The sequence below is a fragment of the Gorilla gorilla genome, chromosome 21 (assembly GCF_029281585.2).
Source record: "Gorilla gorilla gorilla isolate KB3781 chromosome 21, NHGRI_mGorGor1-v2.1_pri, whole genome shotgun sequence".
In the NCBI taxonomy this organism is placed as follows: Eukaryota; Metazoa; Chordata; class Mammalia; order Primates; family Hominidae; genus Gorilla; species Gorilla gorilla.
Genome location: NC_073245.2, coordinates 30,620,887 through 30,639,712, shown reverse-complemented (window position 1 = coordinate 30,639,712; position 18,826 = coordinate 30,620,887). Strand labels below are relative to the sequence as shown.

Below are 18,826 nucleotides of genomic sequence, written 5' to 3'. Positions count from 1 at the left end.
GGTGTTGTGTGCTCTTTTGTTTATTGTCCCCAAGAACAGGGATAGGAAGTCTGGTCCACTGACTGCAGATTTGCCGATGCCCTAGAAGTCTCAGAAGTCCGACCTAGGCCTGAGCTGAAAGAATGCACAGACCTGAGGAGGCAGATAAGTGGCTCTTGTGCTTCAAGGTTATTAGGAACCTTGATGGAGGAACACCAAACAGTCTAGAGCATGCGGCTCCACTGGGGAGAAGTCACTGAAGAGTTAGAGGAGAACTTATTTTTAAGATCTGGGGGAGGTGCAGTTACAGTAAGAACAATGAAAGACTTGCTGAAAGAAGGTTTTAAGAAACCTTTAAATGTCTTAGTTTAAAAAATTAGCAAATAAAATGAAAATGATAATGATTATTGCTGAGAAAAAAATTAGTTTTCTGAAAAAAGATCCCACGACAGTGACTAAAAACAGAGTTCAAAATCAGAAATTAGTAGACAAGATCTAAGTACAGGTCCCTACCTTACAGATATTAGGTGGGTGGAAGAAGAAGAGAATGAGAATAATTGAACAAATAATAAGAGTTTATCTGAACTGAAAAAAAAAAAAAAAAGGCGTGCCTCAAACTTAAAGGGTCTTTGAGTCCCAGGAAAAAGTATCAAGAATCAAACCTAAACAGACATTTGATTTTCAAGAATTAAGAGACAGTAGTATAGGTTTCCAGACAGGTTGCTTCAAAGGAATGAGACTGAGATTAGTATTGAACATCTAATCAAATCTGCAATCCTGCCATCTCTTTCTCTCTCTCCTTCACACACATACACATCCCCCAACAGGATGTCAGTCAAGATTAAAAGAAAGAATCATTAATTAATGGTATTGGAATAATTGGCTAGACCCTTGCCTCTTACAACATACTGAAGCAAATGTCAGATTTATTTAAGGTCTACAATAAAAACAAAATAATGAAGAAATGTAGGCTGGGCACGGTGGCTCACACCTGTATTCCCAGCACTTTGGGAAGCTGAGGCAGGCAAATCATGAGGTCAGGAGATCGAGACCATCCTCACTAACATGGTGAAACCCCATCTCTAGTAAAAATTAGCCGGGCATGGTGGCGGGTGCCTGTAGTCCCAGCTACTCAGGAAACTGAGGAAGGAGAATGGCATGAACCCGGGAGGCGGAGCTTGCACTGAGCCGAGATCGCGCCACTGCACTCCAGCCTGGGCGACGAGCGAGACTGTAAGAGAAGGGAAAATCCAGGAGAGTGTCTAAATTTGGGAAGTGGTAGACTACCTTAGGTAGAAATAAGACCCAGTAAGCTGGGCGCAGTGGCTCTCGCCTGTAATCCCAGCACTTTGGGAGGCCAAGACAGGCAGATCACTTGAAGTCAGGAGTTCGAGACCAGCCTGGCCAACATGGTGAAATGCCATCTCTACAAAAAATACAAAAATTAGCCGGGCGTGGTGGTAGGCGCCTGTAATCCCAGCTACTCGGGAAGCTGAGGCAGGAGAATCGCTTGAACCTGGGAGGTGGAGGTTGCAGTGAGCAGAGATTGTGCCACTGCATTCCAGTCTGGGCAACAGAGTGAGACTCCCATTTCAAAAAAGAAGAAAGAAAGAAAGAAAAGAAAGAGAGAGAGAAAGAGAAGGGAGGAAGGAAGGAAAGGAGGAAAGAAAGAGAAAGAGAAAAGAAAGAAAGGAAGGAAAGAAAAAGAAAGAAAAAGAAAGAGAGAGAGAAAGACCCAGTAGCCGTGGAAGAAATGAGGTTTGACTTTATTTAAAAAAAAAAGTGAAAGATTTTTATGTCAAAAGACTACAGAAGGCCAAATCCAATCAATAGACTATGAAGTAACATTGTGACTGTTAAAAGAGTTAATATCTCTGCTATGTAAAGAGTACCCACGGACTGGTAAGAAGACAAACAACCCCACTGAAAAATGGACTAAGGAGATGAAAGGGCAGCTCATAGAAGGTAGACTACAGGGACCCCTGATTTCACCGGCAGTCAGAGAAATGCAGTTAGTTCTGAACCATGATGAGATACCTTTATTCATTTATCAGGCAGACAAAAATCTGTATGAAATTATGTGTAGGAAACTCAGTCATGCTCTTTGGCAAATTTACATCACATCTTAAGTGATTGTCACTCAGTTCAAAAAAGTCTTAATTAAGGGGTGTAACCTTTTCTCTCTGGTTTAAAAAGATCAGAAAACCATCACCTGTATTTATTGAAAATAAGTAGCTCATTCTTGAAAAGTACATCTGGATGATGAGAAGTAGAAAGAACAGCAAATTAACCACTGCTTTCAGGTTCTGATTTTTTCTTTTACTTGACTCTTCACAGTTGTGAGTCATCTACTTTTACTATCTAGCTTTTTTAACATCTTAAAGGTTGGAACTTTGGAATCAATTAGGGGCCGGGCACAGTGGCTCACACCTGTAATCCCAGCACTTTGGGAGGCCGAGGCGGGCAGATCACGAGGTCAGGAGATCGAGACCGTCCTGGCTAACACGGTGAAACCCCGTCTGTACTGAAAAAAATACAAAAAAATTAGCTGGGCGTGGTGGCGGGTGCCTGTAGTCCCAGCTACTCAGGAGGCTGAGGCAGGAGAAAGGCGTGAACCCAGGAGGCGGAGCTTGCAGTGAGCGGAGATCGAGCCACTGCACTCCAGCCTGGGCAACTGAGCGAGACTCTGTCTCAAAAAAAAAAAAAAGCTGGGTGTGTGAATGGGCCAGGAGATGTCATGATTGGCCTCCACAAAACAGATTGGTCCCTAGTACTGTGGATGGGGTCAGCTTCCTGCAAGTCAGTTGAGGTGCATGGGAGGAGGCACACAGGGGACTGAGGTTCTGGTAGGGAGGGAGGAAGAGTGCTGAGCTGACAGCCATTTGTACCTTCTGTGCCATCATACCCTGCAAATGACTGTCCCTAGAAATGGCCACTACCATTCTAGAGACTGCCACTATACCTCACAGTAAGTTGTTGTATTAGTTTCTTACTGCCACTATTGCAGATTCTCATAAACTTAATGTCTTGAAACAGTACAAATTTATTATCTTACAGTTCTGAAAGTCAGAAATCCAAAATCAAGTTATTGGCAGATCTGTGTTCCTTCTCGAGGTTCTAGGGGAGAATCCTGTGTTCTTGGCATGTCCAGCTTCTAGAAGCCACCTGTATTCCTTGGCTGTGGCCCTGCATCACACCATCTTTTCTCCCAGTTTCCATCATCACTTAGCCTTCTTTGTCTCTTATCCTCCTGCCACCCTCTTATAAGGACCCTTGGATTATATTGGGACCATTTGGATAATCCAAAATAATTTTTCTATCCCAACATCCTTAACTTAATCACATCTGTTATGTCTCTTTTGCCCTGGAAGGTAACACATTCGCAGATTCTGGGGATTAGGACATCCTTGGGGAAGTCATTATTCAGCCCACCAGCGCTGGTTGGTCTGCAAGGTCCAAGATGATTCGTTCACATGCCTGCTACTTGATGAGGGCAGTTGGAAAGGAAAGCTGGGCTCATATGAGACTTCTTGTTCTGTTTTCTGGCTAATAAGGTAGTTGAACTTCTCATATGCCTACTCAGGGCTCCAAGAGTGAAATGTTTCAAGAGATGGGAATTGTTAACTGTCAGCCTCTTGGGCCTGGGTCTGATACTGGCTAGGTCTCTTCCACTCTATTCTACTGGCTAAAGCAATCATACAGTCCATGTAGATGAAAGGGAGGGGACATGGGCCTCACGTCTCTGTGGAAAGAGTGTTAAAGAATTTGTGGTCATCTTTAATTTGCTACCTATGTGCATATTGTTTTTTTTCTTTTTTAGTTTGTGGGGAAAATGGAAGTTATGGGTCAAAAAGTCACAGGTTATTGAGCCATAAGAGACTTTAGACCTAATCTAGCCTCTGTGTCCTACAGATTAACATATATGCGTGTGTATATGTGAAATCCAAGTGGGTTGCCTTACAGTTAGGAATGTGGAGAAGCAAGTTTTTGAGACTTAGTTTGGGCCTCTTCTTTCTGTACCATACTCATCCTTGAGTCATTCCTGCTGAAGCTTCAGATAGAAAAAGAATAAAATGAATAAAGTTTTATTTTCCTGTGGAAGATAGTGGATCTGTAAAAAAGATAAAATAATTTCCATAGGTGAGCACATCTCACAGTGCGACAGTGCCTTTCATAAGCCACACAGGCTTAGTAACTAAGGCATGAAGAGAAAAATTATTACAAGTATAATCCATTAATTTTCTCTAGAGATTACTATTGGATATCTGTTTTGTTTTCAAACTGTCCTTGGTAGTTACTGAAATTACTGTTTTGTACTATTCATATCTTGTCTCTTCTTGTAAAAAATACTCACAGTGGGTAAATTTTAGTTGTATTTGGGCTATATATTTTTGACACTTAAAAGTAATAATGGAGTTTGCAAAGATGAAGCAAAATTATATGTATATTTTGTTTGGAGTAAACCTTTAATTCTATGTGGATACGAGAGCAGAAATCAGTGTTAAGCTTTGTGAGTGATTGCATGAATTACTTCATTTCTTTGGACGCCTAAGGTCTTTGAAATGTTTAAAATTTTGTGAATATTTATTTATGTTTGACCTAAGATTCTGAGGATAAAGCTCAGATCAGCATTCTTCTGATAAAATACCCTTTAAAGATCCTCACACTCCACTGTCAAGCTGCCGCTTAGTCATATGAATCAAATGATGCCTCCTAGCATTGTTGCTGCAAGAAGTCCCCTGAATATTCCAATCTCTGTGACCATAGGAGCAAATGCTAAAGTGTAGAGACCTGATGTGATGATAATACAAATGTTTTTACACATTAATTTATTCTGTGGTTTTACAATGCAAATTAAACCTTTTAGATTGGGAAAATTTCACAGCCCTTCTTTCTGAAATAGCTTAGTAGTTTTCCTCTTAAAATAGCTGAGTTGGGAGGGATTTGTTGGTTAGTTAGAAAATTGGTAAGTACAGGCTCTGGAGCCTGTCGTGCTTCAAGCTGGTTTTGGTTTGCTGTACCCTGTGCATGTTGATGGTAACCAGAGTTACTTAAAACAAGGCAAGACTGAAGTTTTGCCAGGTGTTCTTGAGTGGGGGTGAGCATCATTGAGAAGTGTGCTGACTTTCTTCCAGACTGTTGGTGGTGGTGCTGTGCAGGAGAGAGCGCCTGAGCTGGATGGTGGTGGGCCCACAGAGCAGGACAAAAGCCATTCTAACAGCAGCACCTTGTCGGACCGAAGACTCAGCAACTCCAGCCTCTGTAGCATTGAAGAAGAGCACCGAATGGTGTATGAAATGGTACAGCGGATTCTCTTGTCAACACGAGGTTATGTCAACTTCGTGAATGAAGTATTTCACCAGGTTAGTGTGTGTGTGTGTGTGTGTGTTACAAGTTCTTGAAATGGAAATGATTTTGTTTCATGTTCTTTTACTTGTAACACGCCAACAAATAGAATTGTTGAGTTGGGTTATGTTACAGAACTGAATAATAAAGAACGATCCCTCTAATCTTTTAATTTGTGAGGATTGTTGTGATTTTTAAATTTTGTTGTTGAAAAATATTTACACAAGGAGGGAAAATTCTATATTTGAGCAAAATCATGAGACAAATACTTTCATGTTTTTATAACAAAGTAAACCCAGAGTTAGGTGGGAAGAAAGCCATTCCTGAGTACCCAGCAACAAATGAGCATAGCAAAGAAGAGTCCAATCTTCTTCCCAGAGCCTCACGGAGCTCTCTGAGGAGCTGGAGGTTTCTGCAAAAACTCTGCAGAGGCGTGTGGCACTCACAATATGATAGAATTATTTATGGCACAAGAGAAAAAGGTAGGTGGCAAGGGGAATAAAAGGAAAGAAAGGAGCAGAGGCCAAGACAAGAAAAGAGGTGTGAGCAAAGGAAGGAGACAGAAGAGGTCAGAAGCCCAGGCTACGGTTAGTGGCCATGAGTGACGTGAGAGGTTTGCAACTGGGGTTGATGCTACTCCCTAGGGGACATTAGCAATGTCTGGAAACAGTTTTGGTCATCACAACTGGGGAGGGGGTGCTACTGGCATCTTAGCGGGTCGCAGCCAGGGATGTTGTTAAATATCCTGTAATGCCCAGAATGGCCCCCACCCCTACCATGACAAAGAACTATCTGGCTCAATGTGTCAGTAGTGCTGCTGTGGAGAAACTCAGCGCTAGCCTTCAACACAGCAAACAGAGCTCCCACAGGTCTGGAGTGTGGCGTGTGGCCAGTGCCACTTGACTCTAGGTACTGGTGCTCTTGAAAACAGGGAATGTGGCCTATTTGAGGGTATGTGTATATGAGGTGGAATAGTTGTTTTGTCCATAGACCTGAAAAGTAGGTTAAGCCCTTGAATGGCAGAGTCCAGTTGTAGGTGAGGAGGAGAAGAAGAGTCTTGGACATATGAATGACGGGAATGCACCACAGAGAACTTCTTATGGTGAGGCAAGTTTATGAGATAGTGAATGTTTGGCCCTCTCACTTCTGGGACTTTCATTACAAAAAATCAACCAAAAACAAAGTCACAACCTAATCTATAGCAGTGTAGAGATTTTACCATATTTTCATTTTAATGAAGAAAAAATTTTACTTAAGAAAATGTTCGTTTAGTCTGCAATTAACATTCCACTTATAAAATATTTCTTTCTGGTTCTGTGGCCCGGCACTGCCTTGGTTCTTCTCACTCTCTGTGTCTTCTCTGTTTCATGTCTTGGCCCCTCTTTTTGTTTCACCCCAAATTACAGGTGTTAACCAAGATTCAGGGCTCAAGTCTCTGCTGTAATTCTACACTTGCCTCCTTGGGGGCCTTTATTGCCTGTCCAGTGCCAGCAACCACTGTGGCATATGACTCCCAGTCAAGCCTTTTGTCTGGACCTCACTTGTAAATAAAAACATTAATTTCATTAAACAAATTTTTTATACTCATGAAAGATTTGTTACTAGCAGAGGATATACCACACCAGGAGCCGGAAAGCATAATGCAATGCTACAGAGGCCGGTTACACCTGAGCACAGCTTCAAGGGCCCTCCCTCTGCTGCACAGAAAGTGTGCCCTCTCGGGATCATGATTCACCAACATGAGAGTGAGATGTCTGTCTCAGGGAAGACAGGGCACAAGTTTACTGAGAGGGCTTTTAGACCTAACTTATCACATGGCCAAAATCAGGCAGAATGACTGGGTAAACCAGGTGTAGACTCTCAGTGTCTACATTGTCACTGAACAATGTAGACAAGGTGGCACTGGGTGCCTCCTACACTTGCCTTTTAAAATGCCCATGTGCCATCCAATCTGATGTTCCTGTAGTATCTTAATGATAACAAGACCAAAGCCGGGCTGATTTTTTCCCCTAATATCAACTTCTTCTCCTGACTTGACTGCTTCTTCAAAGGGACCTGTATTCATGTTTGCATCTTAATTTTAATGCTCCTAGGTTGCCCATCTCCCTCTCCTCCTATGACAGTCACTGGACAAGTCACACAGGAGTTTTGCTCACTCCTTTCCTCTCCATTTTCTTTGACTGTGGTTAGCAGCCCTCTCCTTGGAGCTCCCATCCTTCTGTGTCATCCCTTGCTAGGTAGTACTGCACACATCATACTGCCACAACTTTTCTTTTTATCCTAATAGTCCACGATTTTAAAATCTACCCCATTCCCTACATTAATGTTGTCATATTCATGCTCCTGTTGTACATGTGAAAGGTCCATAGCAACTATTGATTTGAAATAGTCAAGGTCCTGGAGTGTATCATCTATAGCAGGGGTCAGCACACTTTTTAAGTAAAAGGCCAACTGGTAAATATTTTAGGCCTCATGGATCGTACGTCTCTGTCACAGGGGCTAAACTCTGCTATGGTAGCAAGAAAGCAGCCAGAGATACATGTAACAAGTGAGGATGGCTGCGTTCTAGAAAAATTTTATTTACAAAAATAGGCAGCAGGCTGGATGGTTTGCTGACTCTGATCTATAGCAACATTTTTAAATGCTTGAATGAAAATATACTTCATATCAGATAAGATGACATTAGCAAGGCTTTTAGATCTTAGATAACAGATAAATGCTATATTGTTGTGGTTTTACCTTTATTGTGTAATTGTTAATTTATCATACAAATAATTCTGACTGTATCTGTTATTGGCATCCTACCCCTGGCAATAGTGTGCTCTAAATTCTAAATTCAGTCTAAATATTAAACCCAATCTAAATTCAATTTTGAAGTAGTTTTGATCATTGAGGTGACTATAGACTATATATGACTGAAGTTATGAGACATCTTAGTGTCATGAAGCTTAAAACATTTACATTTTATAATTTTTCTTAACCAGATCTAATTTGAAAGAGTAACTGTATATGTGAAGTTTAAAATCTAAGTATTATGTGTTGTTAAAATACTGAAATAGAAACATTTGGGAAAAGAGGAATGGGTTTTACGATTGCATTTTATTGCTCTGTTGGTCAATGATGAATTTCTCTTTTATGGAAAACAAAATGGGACTTCTTTCAAAATAACTATGTTTTTTCAACTTTAAATTAAGATTCACAGATGTTTAAGCCTAAGGGTTATTATAGTTTAAAATGGATGTTCAAGAAGTGCACATTCTCAGTGGAGAGATAAGGTGTGTCTGTATGCTGCAGAGAACAGTGTGAGATGGTAGATCAGATGTCCATGAGTGACTTGGGAATAAATGCTGGTGAGCTATTGGGGCAGAGAGGCTCATGGCAGAGGCTAAAGAACCACCTGGTGTGGGTCACCTTGGACTGGGTAGTTCAGTGAGTTGAATGTGGGTGGTGGAAATAGACAGTAACTGAAGTAGGACAAGGCTCAGGGTAGCCCTCATCTGCTGCCATCCCTAGCAGGAAGGCCAGGCAGTGGTACAATGCTTCGTGTAGGCAGTCCTGGTCACTGGGTCACTTCACTGTAAACTCGTCTTCTCATTGGCATTTTTCAGACTACCTGTTGTGACCTATTCGTAGGTCATGAAACCAACTTAGTGAGTCAAAACTAGTATTTTTTTTAAACAATGAAACAGAATAAAATAGAATAGAACAAATATTTCACAGTGTAGTTCAAGTTGTAAGGATTACTATTTCTTTGTGAAACTTCTAATTTATTTATGTGTGTACAATACTATATATACAAATGCATATATCCTTTGGTAACGTGTCTTACTTAGGCTATGATCTGAAAAGTTTGAAGCACTGCTCTAAAGGATGTTTGTTCATTAGGTTGTTTTATTGGTTAGTTTTATTTTAAACAGCTTTATTTTTATTAAAAAATGTATGTTCATTAGATAAACAAAGTCTCTCTGTATATGTAATTATAGAGGAGAAAGCAAAAGCAAATCCCTCGAAACACCACCATTAATGTTAGAAGAAAGTCTGGTCTTTCTATATGTGTATATATGGCTGGGGCCTGGCTAGCTACATAGATGAGACACCAGCAGAGAGGAGATGGGTAAGAAAGGATTATAAACAGACAGAAAGCAGGCTGGTAGAGAGACGGGGGGGTACAGGTGAACTGATAGACATCAGCAAACTGGCAGGCAGGTGTAGAAGAACAAACAGGTGGGTGCAGATAGGCCAGCTGGCAGAGATGGAAATAAGCAAGCAGGTGTAGACCAATAGGCAGACAGAAATAGGCAGGCAGGCAGAAAAGCAAGAGGGGGGGAGGCATGGGCAGAGACAGGTGAAGGTGGAACCAGACAGACGTCAGTTGAGATTAAGGCGGGCACAAGGGGAGGTATGGAAAAGTGCCTGGGGTGGGGATGGGGACTGACGGAGTAACTATGACAATGGAATCCTTAATTCTTCATTCATTCATTCTTAATTAATGAAGATTCTGAATTTTACTTGAATTTAACAGAAGAAAAGACAGTAAAGGAAAAGTGAAGGAATTGTTTAAAATCCAATGAATATTTCTTTACCATAAGAAGTATTAATTGCTGAAAGATTTGTCTAAACTAAAAAAAAATTATCATAACGTTGAGGTGTTGGAATCACTTTTGAACTACACATGGTAATTTTAGATAGCACTATGGGTTTCCTGCTATGAAATATGAATAAATTAGCAGCCATGTATTTTCTTTAGCCACCTCTAGTTACTAATTTCATCTTATTGTACATTTATATTATAAATATACCATCATTGGCAGTTGATTTCAGAATCCTAATGTACAGAGTTGTTTAGTCTTGATTCTGTATTTACACAGATTAATTCATCCCGTTCCATAGTTCTAAAATACTTAACTTTTCTTGCTTGGCCTTGTTTTGTCATTGAGTGTTTTCAGGAAGATGTCCTGGAATGCTTATGCCTTAAGTCCTTTTATGATGGGTAAGGTTTTTCTTTTGCCTTTCTTTTTTTTTTTTTTTGGAGATGGAGTCTCGCTCCCATTACACAGGCTGGAGTGCAGTGGTGCGATCTTGGCTCATTGCAACCTCCACCTCCTGGTTTCAAGTGATTCTTCTTCCTCAGCCTCCCAAATAGCTGGGATTACAGGCATGCGTCACCACACCCAGCTAATTTTTGTATTTTTAGTAGATACAGGGTTTCGTCATGTTGGCCAAGCTGGTCTCGAACTCCTGACCTCAGGTGATCCACCCGCCTCAGTGTTCCAAATTGCTAGGATCACAGGCCTGAGCTACCGCGTCCAGCGTCTTTTTCCTTTATGTGTAAAGAGCAGCTTAGCTGGGTATAATGATCTTGGGTCATTTTTTTCCCCTTGGGAATTTGTGAGTCAAAACTTTTCTAGACATAAAAATCAGAAGAAACAGGACAATCTCACAAGGACTTCAGTTGTATAATTTGAGACTTTAGGGTAAATAGGTTTAACATATTTAAAGAAATAAAGAAATAAAAGACACCAAAATAGATGACGAATGCAGATTAGGAAGAAAATAGAACTTCCAGATATTAAAACGACATGTAATAACTGGAATATTAAAAGAAAACCTAAATGGATAAGTGTAATTGTAGATTAGATGCAGCTAAGGAGAGAATGAGCTGGATGACAAATCTGAAGAAATTATCCTGAATGCACCTCAGAGAGACAGAGAGGTGAGAGCTGTGAGAGGTTGAGACCTGGAGGATCTGGTGAGAAGGTTCCCATCTCCCCTGGCTGCATTATTTTTTTGCTTAGTGTTCTACCACTTTTGGAAGAGTATCCTACTCTGATTGTGGATTTGTTTTTTTTTTTTTGAAAGCCTATCAGTTTTTGCTCTATTTTTGGCAAAATTATTAGTTGCAGTACAGACTTAGAATTAGTTTATATTCCTTTGAATTGAATGCTGTCATTAAGAAGTTTCTGTCTTCATCTCTGGTTTTCCGGAGGAGGGGCGCAAAGTCTATCTTGTCTATTTTTGATATAACTCTACCAGTTTTCTTTTGGCTAGTGTTTGTATGGTACATCTTTCGCTAACTCTTTACTTTCAGCCTCCCCCGTCCATATGTTTTGGATGTCTTCTTATAAATTGCAGCGAAGTCTTTTAAACAGATTTTTAAATTAAATCTTACAATCTTTGTCTTTTGATTGGATCATTATTCATTACATTTAACATAGCAACTGCTGTTAGGTTTTAGTCTGCTGTCTTCTTACTTTCTAGTTGTATTGGACCTTCAAGCTCATTGTTTTTAATATCCCATTTTTCTTCTCAAATTAAATTAGTTTTACGGTCATTTGTAGTTACTTTAATAGTTAACACATGCATTCCTAACATAAATGCTAGCATTAATTTCAACTTTTACCCTCAGTACACATGTTAGCTCCTCAGTTTATATGCCATTGTTATTATTATGAATATGTAATATGTAGATATTATCCCTTTCAGAACCACTGTAAGGTTTGTTTCATCCAGTTTTATTCTTTTTATTCATATATATTTTCATATATATGTTTTATTCATTTAGACTTATCCACATTCTCTTTTTATTGCATTTTATTGCTTCCCAAATCTCTGATCAGGGAAAATTTCCCTTCTATCTAAAGGATAAGTTTTAATATTTCCCTTAGCTCAGGTCTCCTGGTAGCAAATTTTCTCATCTGAAAATGTCTGTATTTTGCTTTCATTTTAGAAGTGTTTTATTTCTGGGTGTCAAATTCTAAATTGGCAGCCCTCTGCACATGAATCTTTTGTTGCATTGTTTCTTGGCTTCCATTATTTATTTGAGAAGTCATAGAAAGTCACGTGGTTGCTCCTTTGGAGGAAATACATCTTTTTTCTTCTGGCTGCTTTTAAGATTTTTCTGATTATCTTTGGTTTTCAGCTGTTTTACCTGTAATATACTTCACATTTATCCTTGTTTTTCTTTGTGATTCTTAAATCTAGGGATTGATATATTTCACCCATTTTGGCTAAATTCTCAGCCACTCTTTCCTCAAATATTGTTTCTTTCCCCCATCTTTTCTTTTCCTTTTTTTTTCTGCATCTCCAGTCATACATTGGATAACCTATTCATTGTATTTTCTCTTTCTTATCCTCTCTTCTGATTTATCCATTCTTTTATCTCTTCATAGTTCATTCTAGATATTTTCTTCTGATTTTTCTTCCAGTTTTCTCTTCAGCTATGTCCATTCTGTCCAACTCATATACACTGAGTTTTTGAGTTACTTCATTTTTAAATCCCATTACTTTGGCTTTTGATACCACAGTGATCTCGATATTGATATATTGCATGAACCTTTGTTAAAGTGAGTTCTGCCTGTAACTGGATCCTGTGGCGTGAACCTTAAGGGCAGTATTAAAACAAGTGCCAGCAACTTGAGACCAAGACCTGGATTTGTGGCTAACTTTGTAACCTTGGAAGAATATCTCTGGTGCTGTAAGCCTCGGTATCCTCATCTGTGACATTCAAGCATCTGAGTATGGGGAACCTCTCCCTCTTGTTCCCCTCAAATATAGAAATAGTCCTTAAAACTGATAAGCGAAAAGCAAATGCATTTCTCCTTTAAATTGTTTAACATTATTGGAATCTTCTCACATTAAATCAAAATTGTTGTATGGCGATGTATAAGGGAATTCCTTAATGTTAAAAAGTTCTTATAAATATGCGCAATGCTACAACTTTGCCAGAGGCTCTTGTTAACATTGATAGCTGAACTCACTAGTAACCTGATATATTAGAAACCTGATATATATGATATCAAAAAAATAATAATAACAAAAAAGGAAGGAAGGAAGGGAAAGGAAGAAGGACAAAAGCAAAGAAAAGGAAAAAAAAAAAAAAGGAAACAAAGTCCTGATTTGTAACAGATGCTGACTTCTGTAGTAGAACCACTCCCACCATGGCTGATTCAGGCCAACACCATGACATCAGTGAACATGGAGCTGAGAAGCGGTGGGCACGACTGGTTGCCACTGGCTGTACCAGCATGTCCCTTCTAACCTATTTCTGATTTGTTGGGAAAAGGTCCAGGTTGTGCATTATAATTGTGTTTTGTAGCCAATTAAAATATTTCTATAGATATGATTTGATTTGGTTATTTTTATAGACAAATTATTCAGAATATAAAAGTTATTTTTTTCATTCTTCCTTTTGTTTTTTTTGGAGACTGAGTCTCGCTCTGTTGCCCAGGCTGGAGTGCAGTGGTGCGACCTTGACTCACTGCAACCTCCACCTCCCGGGTTCAAGTGATTCTCTTGCCTCAGCCTCCTGAGTAGCTGGGATTACAGGCACACGCCACCACGCCCAGCTAATTTTTGTATTTTTAGTAGAGATGGGGTTTCACCATGTTGGCCAGGCTGGTCCTGAACTCCTGACCTCATGATCCGCCTGCCTTGGCCTCCCAAAGTGTTAGGATTACAGGCGTGAGCCACCACGCCCGGCCTATAAAAGTTATTTTTAACTGCCATTTTTTAGGGCTCTCTTATGAGAATGTCTTTCTTTCTGCTGGTAAGTTTGGTGTGCACAAAGATTTGTGGCTCTGTGTAGTATACTTATAAGCTGTGTGTTCCAAAGAAAAGTGAAATGGGTGATGGTCATTGGGAATGTCCATGATGCTGCCCTATACTGATCTGAGTGTGTTTGTAGTTAAAGGGAGTTTTCTCTTTTCCTTTCAGGCATTTTTGTTGCCTTCCTGTGAGATAGCTGTAACAAGAAAAGTAGTTCAAGTGTACAGAAAGTGGATTCTCCAGGACAAACCTGTGTTCATGGAGGAGCCAGATAGAAAAGATGTTGCCCAAGAAGATGCTGAAAAATTAGGATTTTCCGAGACTGATAGCAAGGAGGTAATTTTTTTCACTTGTCTTTTGAGTTGAGGGTAAATATATTTTAGTAAAGTATACTTGCTCAGTCAAGAGTCTTGTCAATGGGACAAAGGCAGGTGGATCTCTTTTTTATCCCATCTGATGCTTCTGAGTTGCTGAGTTCTGTGAGGATCTACCTTAGAGAGTAGCTTCTGTACTCCCATTCTAGTTTGGCAGTCATCTCCTGCAACTCTAGCCAGGGCCGTCTGCGTGTTGCATCTTTGTTAGTCACTGTTGCAGGAGAGTTGTTTAATAAGCCATCATATTTTACATGTCTGTTTGTGAGACTAAAAAAAATCACTGCCTTCTCCTTGACTTGTTTAAATAAATATCTTTTGGAGAAACTAAATTGAGAATGTTTGGGTAGACTTTTCTTGTGCAGTGGCCTGTACCAGAAGCAGCTGGGTGTTACCCTGTGAAACGACTAACCAAACAGCAGTGTCCCTCCCCTTTAAGCCTTGCTGAGTGCTGGCCTCCTGGAGGGGCCACTGTCCATGTTAGATAAAGCTATAGGTTGGATAAATCCAAAATGACAGAGTGGAATATCTTCCTGAAACAAAAGAAACTTAAGTGACATTTATATTTCTGTCATACTATTAAGAAATTAATTTAAAATGTTTTAAATTTCTCACTAGAGGCATATCACTTTAAAATATCTGTGTTCCATAACTTTAATTTTTCAATATTGGTGAAATCATTTTAATAACTACCATGAGATTTAAAAGAATAGGTAAGCAAATTATCATTCATTTTAAAGGTCTGTATTCCATGCTCACTCAGTCATTGGACAAACACAACTCATTCTTTCAGCACATACTAAGTGCTGAGCACTATTTTAGGTGTTGACAGTTGAGTGGGGAGTTCTCTACCTCCTAGAACCTATTTTCATGTGAATCCTGGTGAATTTAAGGAATTAAATATGCCAACTAAATATAACTTAGTTTATATAATATATTTAATTATATTTATAGTTAAATACAAGTTAAACACGTGCATCTTCCACTCTGTTAATGGATCATTATCTTCTGAAGGCCTCATCTGAAAGTTCTGGTCATAAACGATCTTCCAGTTGGGGACGCACGTACTCCTTCACAAGTGCAATGAGCAGAGGGTGTGTGACAGAGGAGGAAAATACAAATGTGAAAGCCGGCGTCCAGGCTTTGTTGCAGGTATGTGGCTGGCCAGGACATGAAGACCCCTCCACCGCCTACAGCTGGAGCCATTTTGTCTTTTTGTTTATTGGGGATAATGTCATATAAAGTATGGTGGTATTTGTAGCCATCTGTCAGTAAACAATAAACAGCAGTTTAATTAGCTATTACACTCTTATTCTGAGTTTTCTTTCTAATTCCTACCCACAATTTACAAAAATTTTTTTCTAGTCAAAGAAGACATAAGAACTGGTTACAGTCTTTTTGAGATTATTATATAGTGAATATGAAATGACTGATATTTAAATCTTTAAATTATCTTCCAAACACATATGAGTAGTTAGTTATCTGGGCTCTAATTTGCAAGACAAGCTTGGTGATTATAAAATCTTATAAGTAATATTCCTCTTAAAATTGGCTGTGTTTACAAAGAACAATGACTGATGTAGTTTTTAGATTTGAATGAATATATGAAATAGAACTGACTCCATTTGGGAACATTTGAAAGAGCAACTTTGGATCATTGCTTAACCTCCCCAGAGCTCAGGATTTTACCTCAAAAATGGGAATTGGGAGATTTCCTCTCAGGTCTCATGTAGCTTGAAGAGTAAGTGAAAATACAGGGTGCCTCTCATTCCCTGCTCACTGCCCCCTCGCCTGCCACCCTTCATCCACATTTGGAGGTGTGTCACTTAGGCCTCTCATGTAGAGGCCAGGTGTGGAGTCTGGGGAAAGTCTGGGAATGACATGCATTTTTCTAATTTTCTGTCATCTGTTTCTTGATAGGGTTCATTTTCATGGTATCCTTTTTTTTTCAAGTGAATTAGCTGTTTAATATACCATACTCATGAATTTTCTCACTTTTCATTGAAAACCTACACATAATTTTGAAGTTAACTTAAAAAAGTTGAGATGATTTCACTTGTGCATCTTTAAAGACTTTTGGTGCTGCTCATAAGTATGACCTGCCTCCCCATCAGAGAAACACTTGCAGGAGTCCTTGCCCTTTGTGCCTCAGTAGCCCCATCTTTTAGCTAAGGGGATCTCCAGCAACAGCCTGTGGTGGTTGCAGATGCCAGTGATCCCCTTGGTTCAAAAGAGTGCTTTTTATTTTCTGAAAGGTTAAGTTACATTTACAGTAGGTCCTCACTAATGTCATCAGTGGGTTCTTGGAAATGGCAACTTTAAATGAAATGAGTACAGCAGGTCTTTGAGTAACATGGTTTGATTCAACATCATTTCATCATAATGTTCATGAGAAAAAAATTTTTTTATATCTTGCTTGAAGTCATCATTTCCAACAACCTATTGATGACGTTAAATGAGGACTTACTGTCCTTGCCTGAACTGAGAAAAAACAATTTCTATTTTATTATATATAGTGCTACAGTTAAAAAAAAGATTTACTTTGGATTTAAATAGTTGGTTTTGTTCTTATATCTAATACCTTAGTCCTTTACTTTGTTTATTAAAAAAAAGGAGCCAAATGGAGGTTTGATAAGACAGTAATTTTCTTTCTTTTCTCCGACTGTGTCTCAGATGTTCAAGAGATAGTAGTTTTCTATAGTTGCTTTTGACAGATGTACTCTGGACATACTAATTTAGTTTATTTTTACCTTAACTGATACCAGCACATTAATAAGAAATACTCATGCAGTACCTTTGATGTTTTGTAAAAAGTAAAAGTATATAAACTCCTTACATGGGAATGTGTAAAAAGTTTTTAATTCATATTCAAGAAGCCAAATACATTGAATTAAAAGGATCTGTGTTGCAATATATCATCTGTGGCATACTGCTTTCAAAAACAGAACCACTAAAACTGCTGTAATCAAAAAACTCTTTGTTTTTTGTTTTTCTTACTCGAAGGCCAGTAAATTCTTCATGACTGAAGTTATCATCATCATCAACTATATTATAGTGCTTATTTAGTGATTTTTCTTAGAAAATTGGGGCATAATACGTTTTAATCTTACCTAAGATAACTTTAAAGGCTGTGAATATTTTAGTTCATCCACTTGACTTTTGATGTTAATTTTAATTTGGTCAGATTGTACATTTATTTTGATACAATACTTTAAAAAATTTTACTTATAAATGAGCTAGAGAAGCTCCGTCATGCTTTGAGTTTGTGTTATTGAACACAAAGGAGACCTAAGAGGCAATATACCTCTAGGTAGATAGAGCAGGTCCGTCCTCATACCAAATTGACAACTCGGAATATCTGCAGATGATGGGACACTGGTGTCAACTGTGTAAATGGTAACACACCGTTATTTTGCTGTAGTGACTCAAAGCAGTAATAGTATATGATATCCTGGATCAGTGCTTCTCACATTTTTCTGCTGAGATACCCCTGATAGTAGAGAACAGTGAACTTGTATGCTAAAGGTCTGAGGCAGAGGGTAGAGTAGTTGGCTGATAATCTGAATTGTTTTTGAAATCTCAGCTTCTAATCTTAAGAATTCACTTAGATTTTGTATGCTACTGCATAATATATCTTTCATATTTAAAAAAATAGCCTCCTGGAAGGCGTGTGATGTCGATGGCTTCGTCTGTTTCTGGACACATCACAGCTCCTTGAGGTTCTTACCCCTGTTGAGTGGTGCTGTCCATGCTTCTGTCAGCAAGGAGTTCATGTGCTGGGAGACTCAATAAGAATCACATAGTTCTGTCTGACCACTGTCTGGCCATCTATCCTCTACTCCTCCCATTTCCCCTCTACAGTTTCTCACTCATAGGCAACGATCCTACTTTTTTCCCTTGTTTTCCTTTTTTTGTTGAGGGGTTGCTGAAAAGTCTTCAAAAGCTTTTCTGACTCATAAAATTTCTGTAGTTGCAATTAATATGTAATAGTGATTTTTTTCTTTTCTCCTAGGGAAAGGCTTTTCAGGTATCTCTGTATTTAAGTGATTCTAAAAGGTGAACCAAAAAAAAATTTTGAATATGTGTTGGTACCACTTGCCTTATTGAAATAGAATCTTTTGGAAATAACTGAAAAATGATTTCATTGGTAGAGTGAAATTAATATCTTTAAGCAAAATTTATTCAAATGTTTATGTTCAGTTATATTTTCTAATGTAAAATTGTTGATTTTAAGGTATTTTTGACGAACTCTGCAAACGTCTTTTTGTTGGAACCATGTGCTGAAGTTCCTGTGCTCTTGAAAGAACAAGTTGATGCTTGTAAAGCTGTTTTGATTATTTTTAGGCGCATGATAATGGAGCTTACAATGAATAAAAAGACATGGTAAGTTTATATCAAATTAGTATTGTAAAACAGATGTTTCTGTTTTTCAACATAATTAAAATGTTAAGGCTTGCATTTATTTAATGTTTTTACAAACTTAACAACAAAATGTCTTTTGTAACAGTTTCTGTGAATTATGAAGAAGGTAGTTACCCAGTACTTTGACAGATCAATTATTTTCATTATATTTTTTAAAAATGTTC

At 38.7% G+C, this 18,826-nt stretch overlaps 1 protein-coding gene across 7 annotated transcripts in view; it reads left to right on the top strand.

The window, feature by feature from the left end:
* Positions 1–18,826, top strand: part of RALGAPA2 (Ral GTPase activating protein catalytic subunit alpha 2) — a 325,720-nt gene that overhangs the window by 78,215 nt on the left and 228,679 nt on the right. For all 7 annotated transcript variants that reach the window (XM_055373507.2, XM_055373512.2, XM_063702324.1 and 4 more), the window contains exons 10-13: positions 5,115–5,342; positions 14,038–14,205; positions 15,255–15,392; positions 18,475–18,623. In XM_055373507.2, the coding sequence (XP_055229482.1) occupies positions 5,115–5,342; positions 14,038–14,205; positions 15,255–15,392; positions 18,475–18,623 (683 nt within the window). The remainder of the gene's footprint in view (positions 1–5,114; positions 5,343–14,037; positions 14,206–15,254; positions 15,393–18,474; positions 18,624–18,826) is intronic.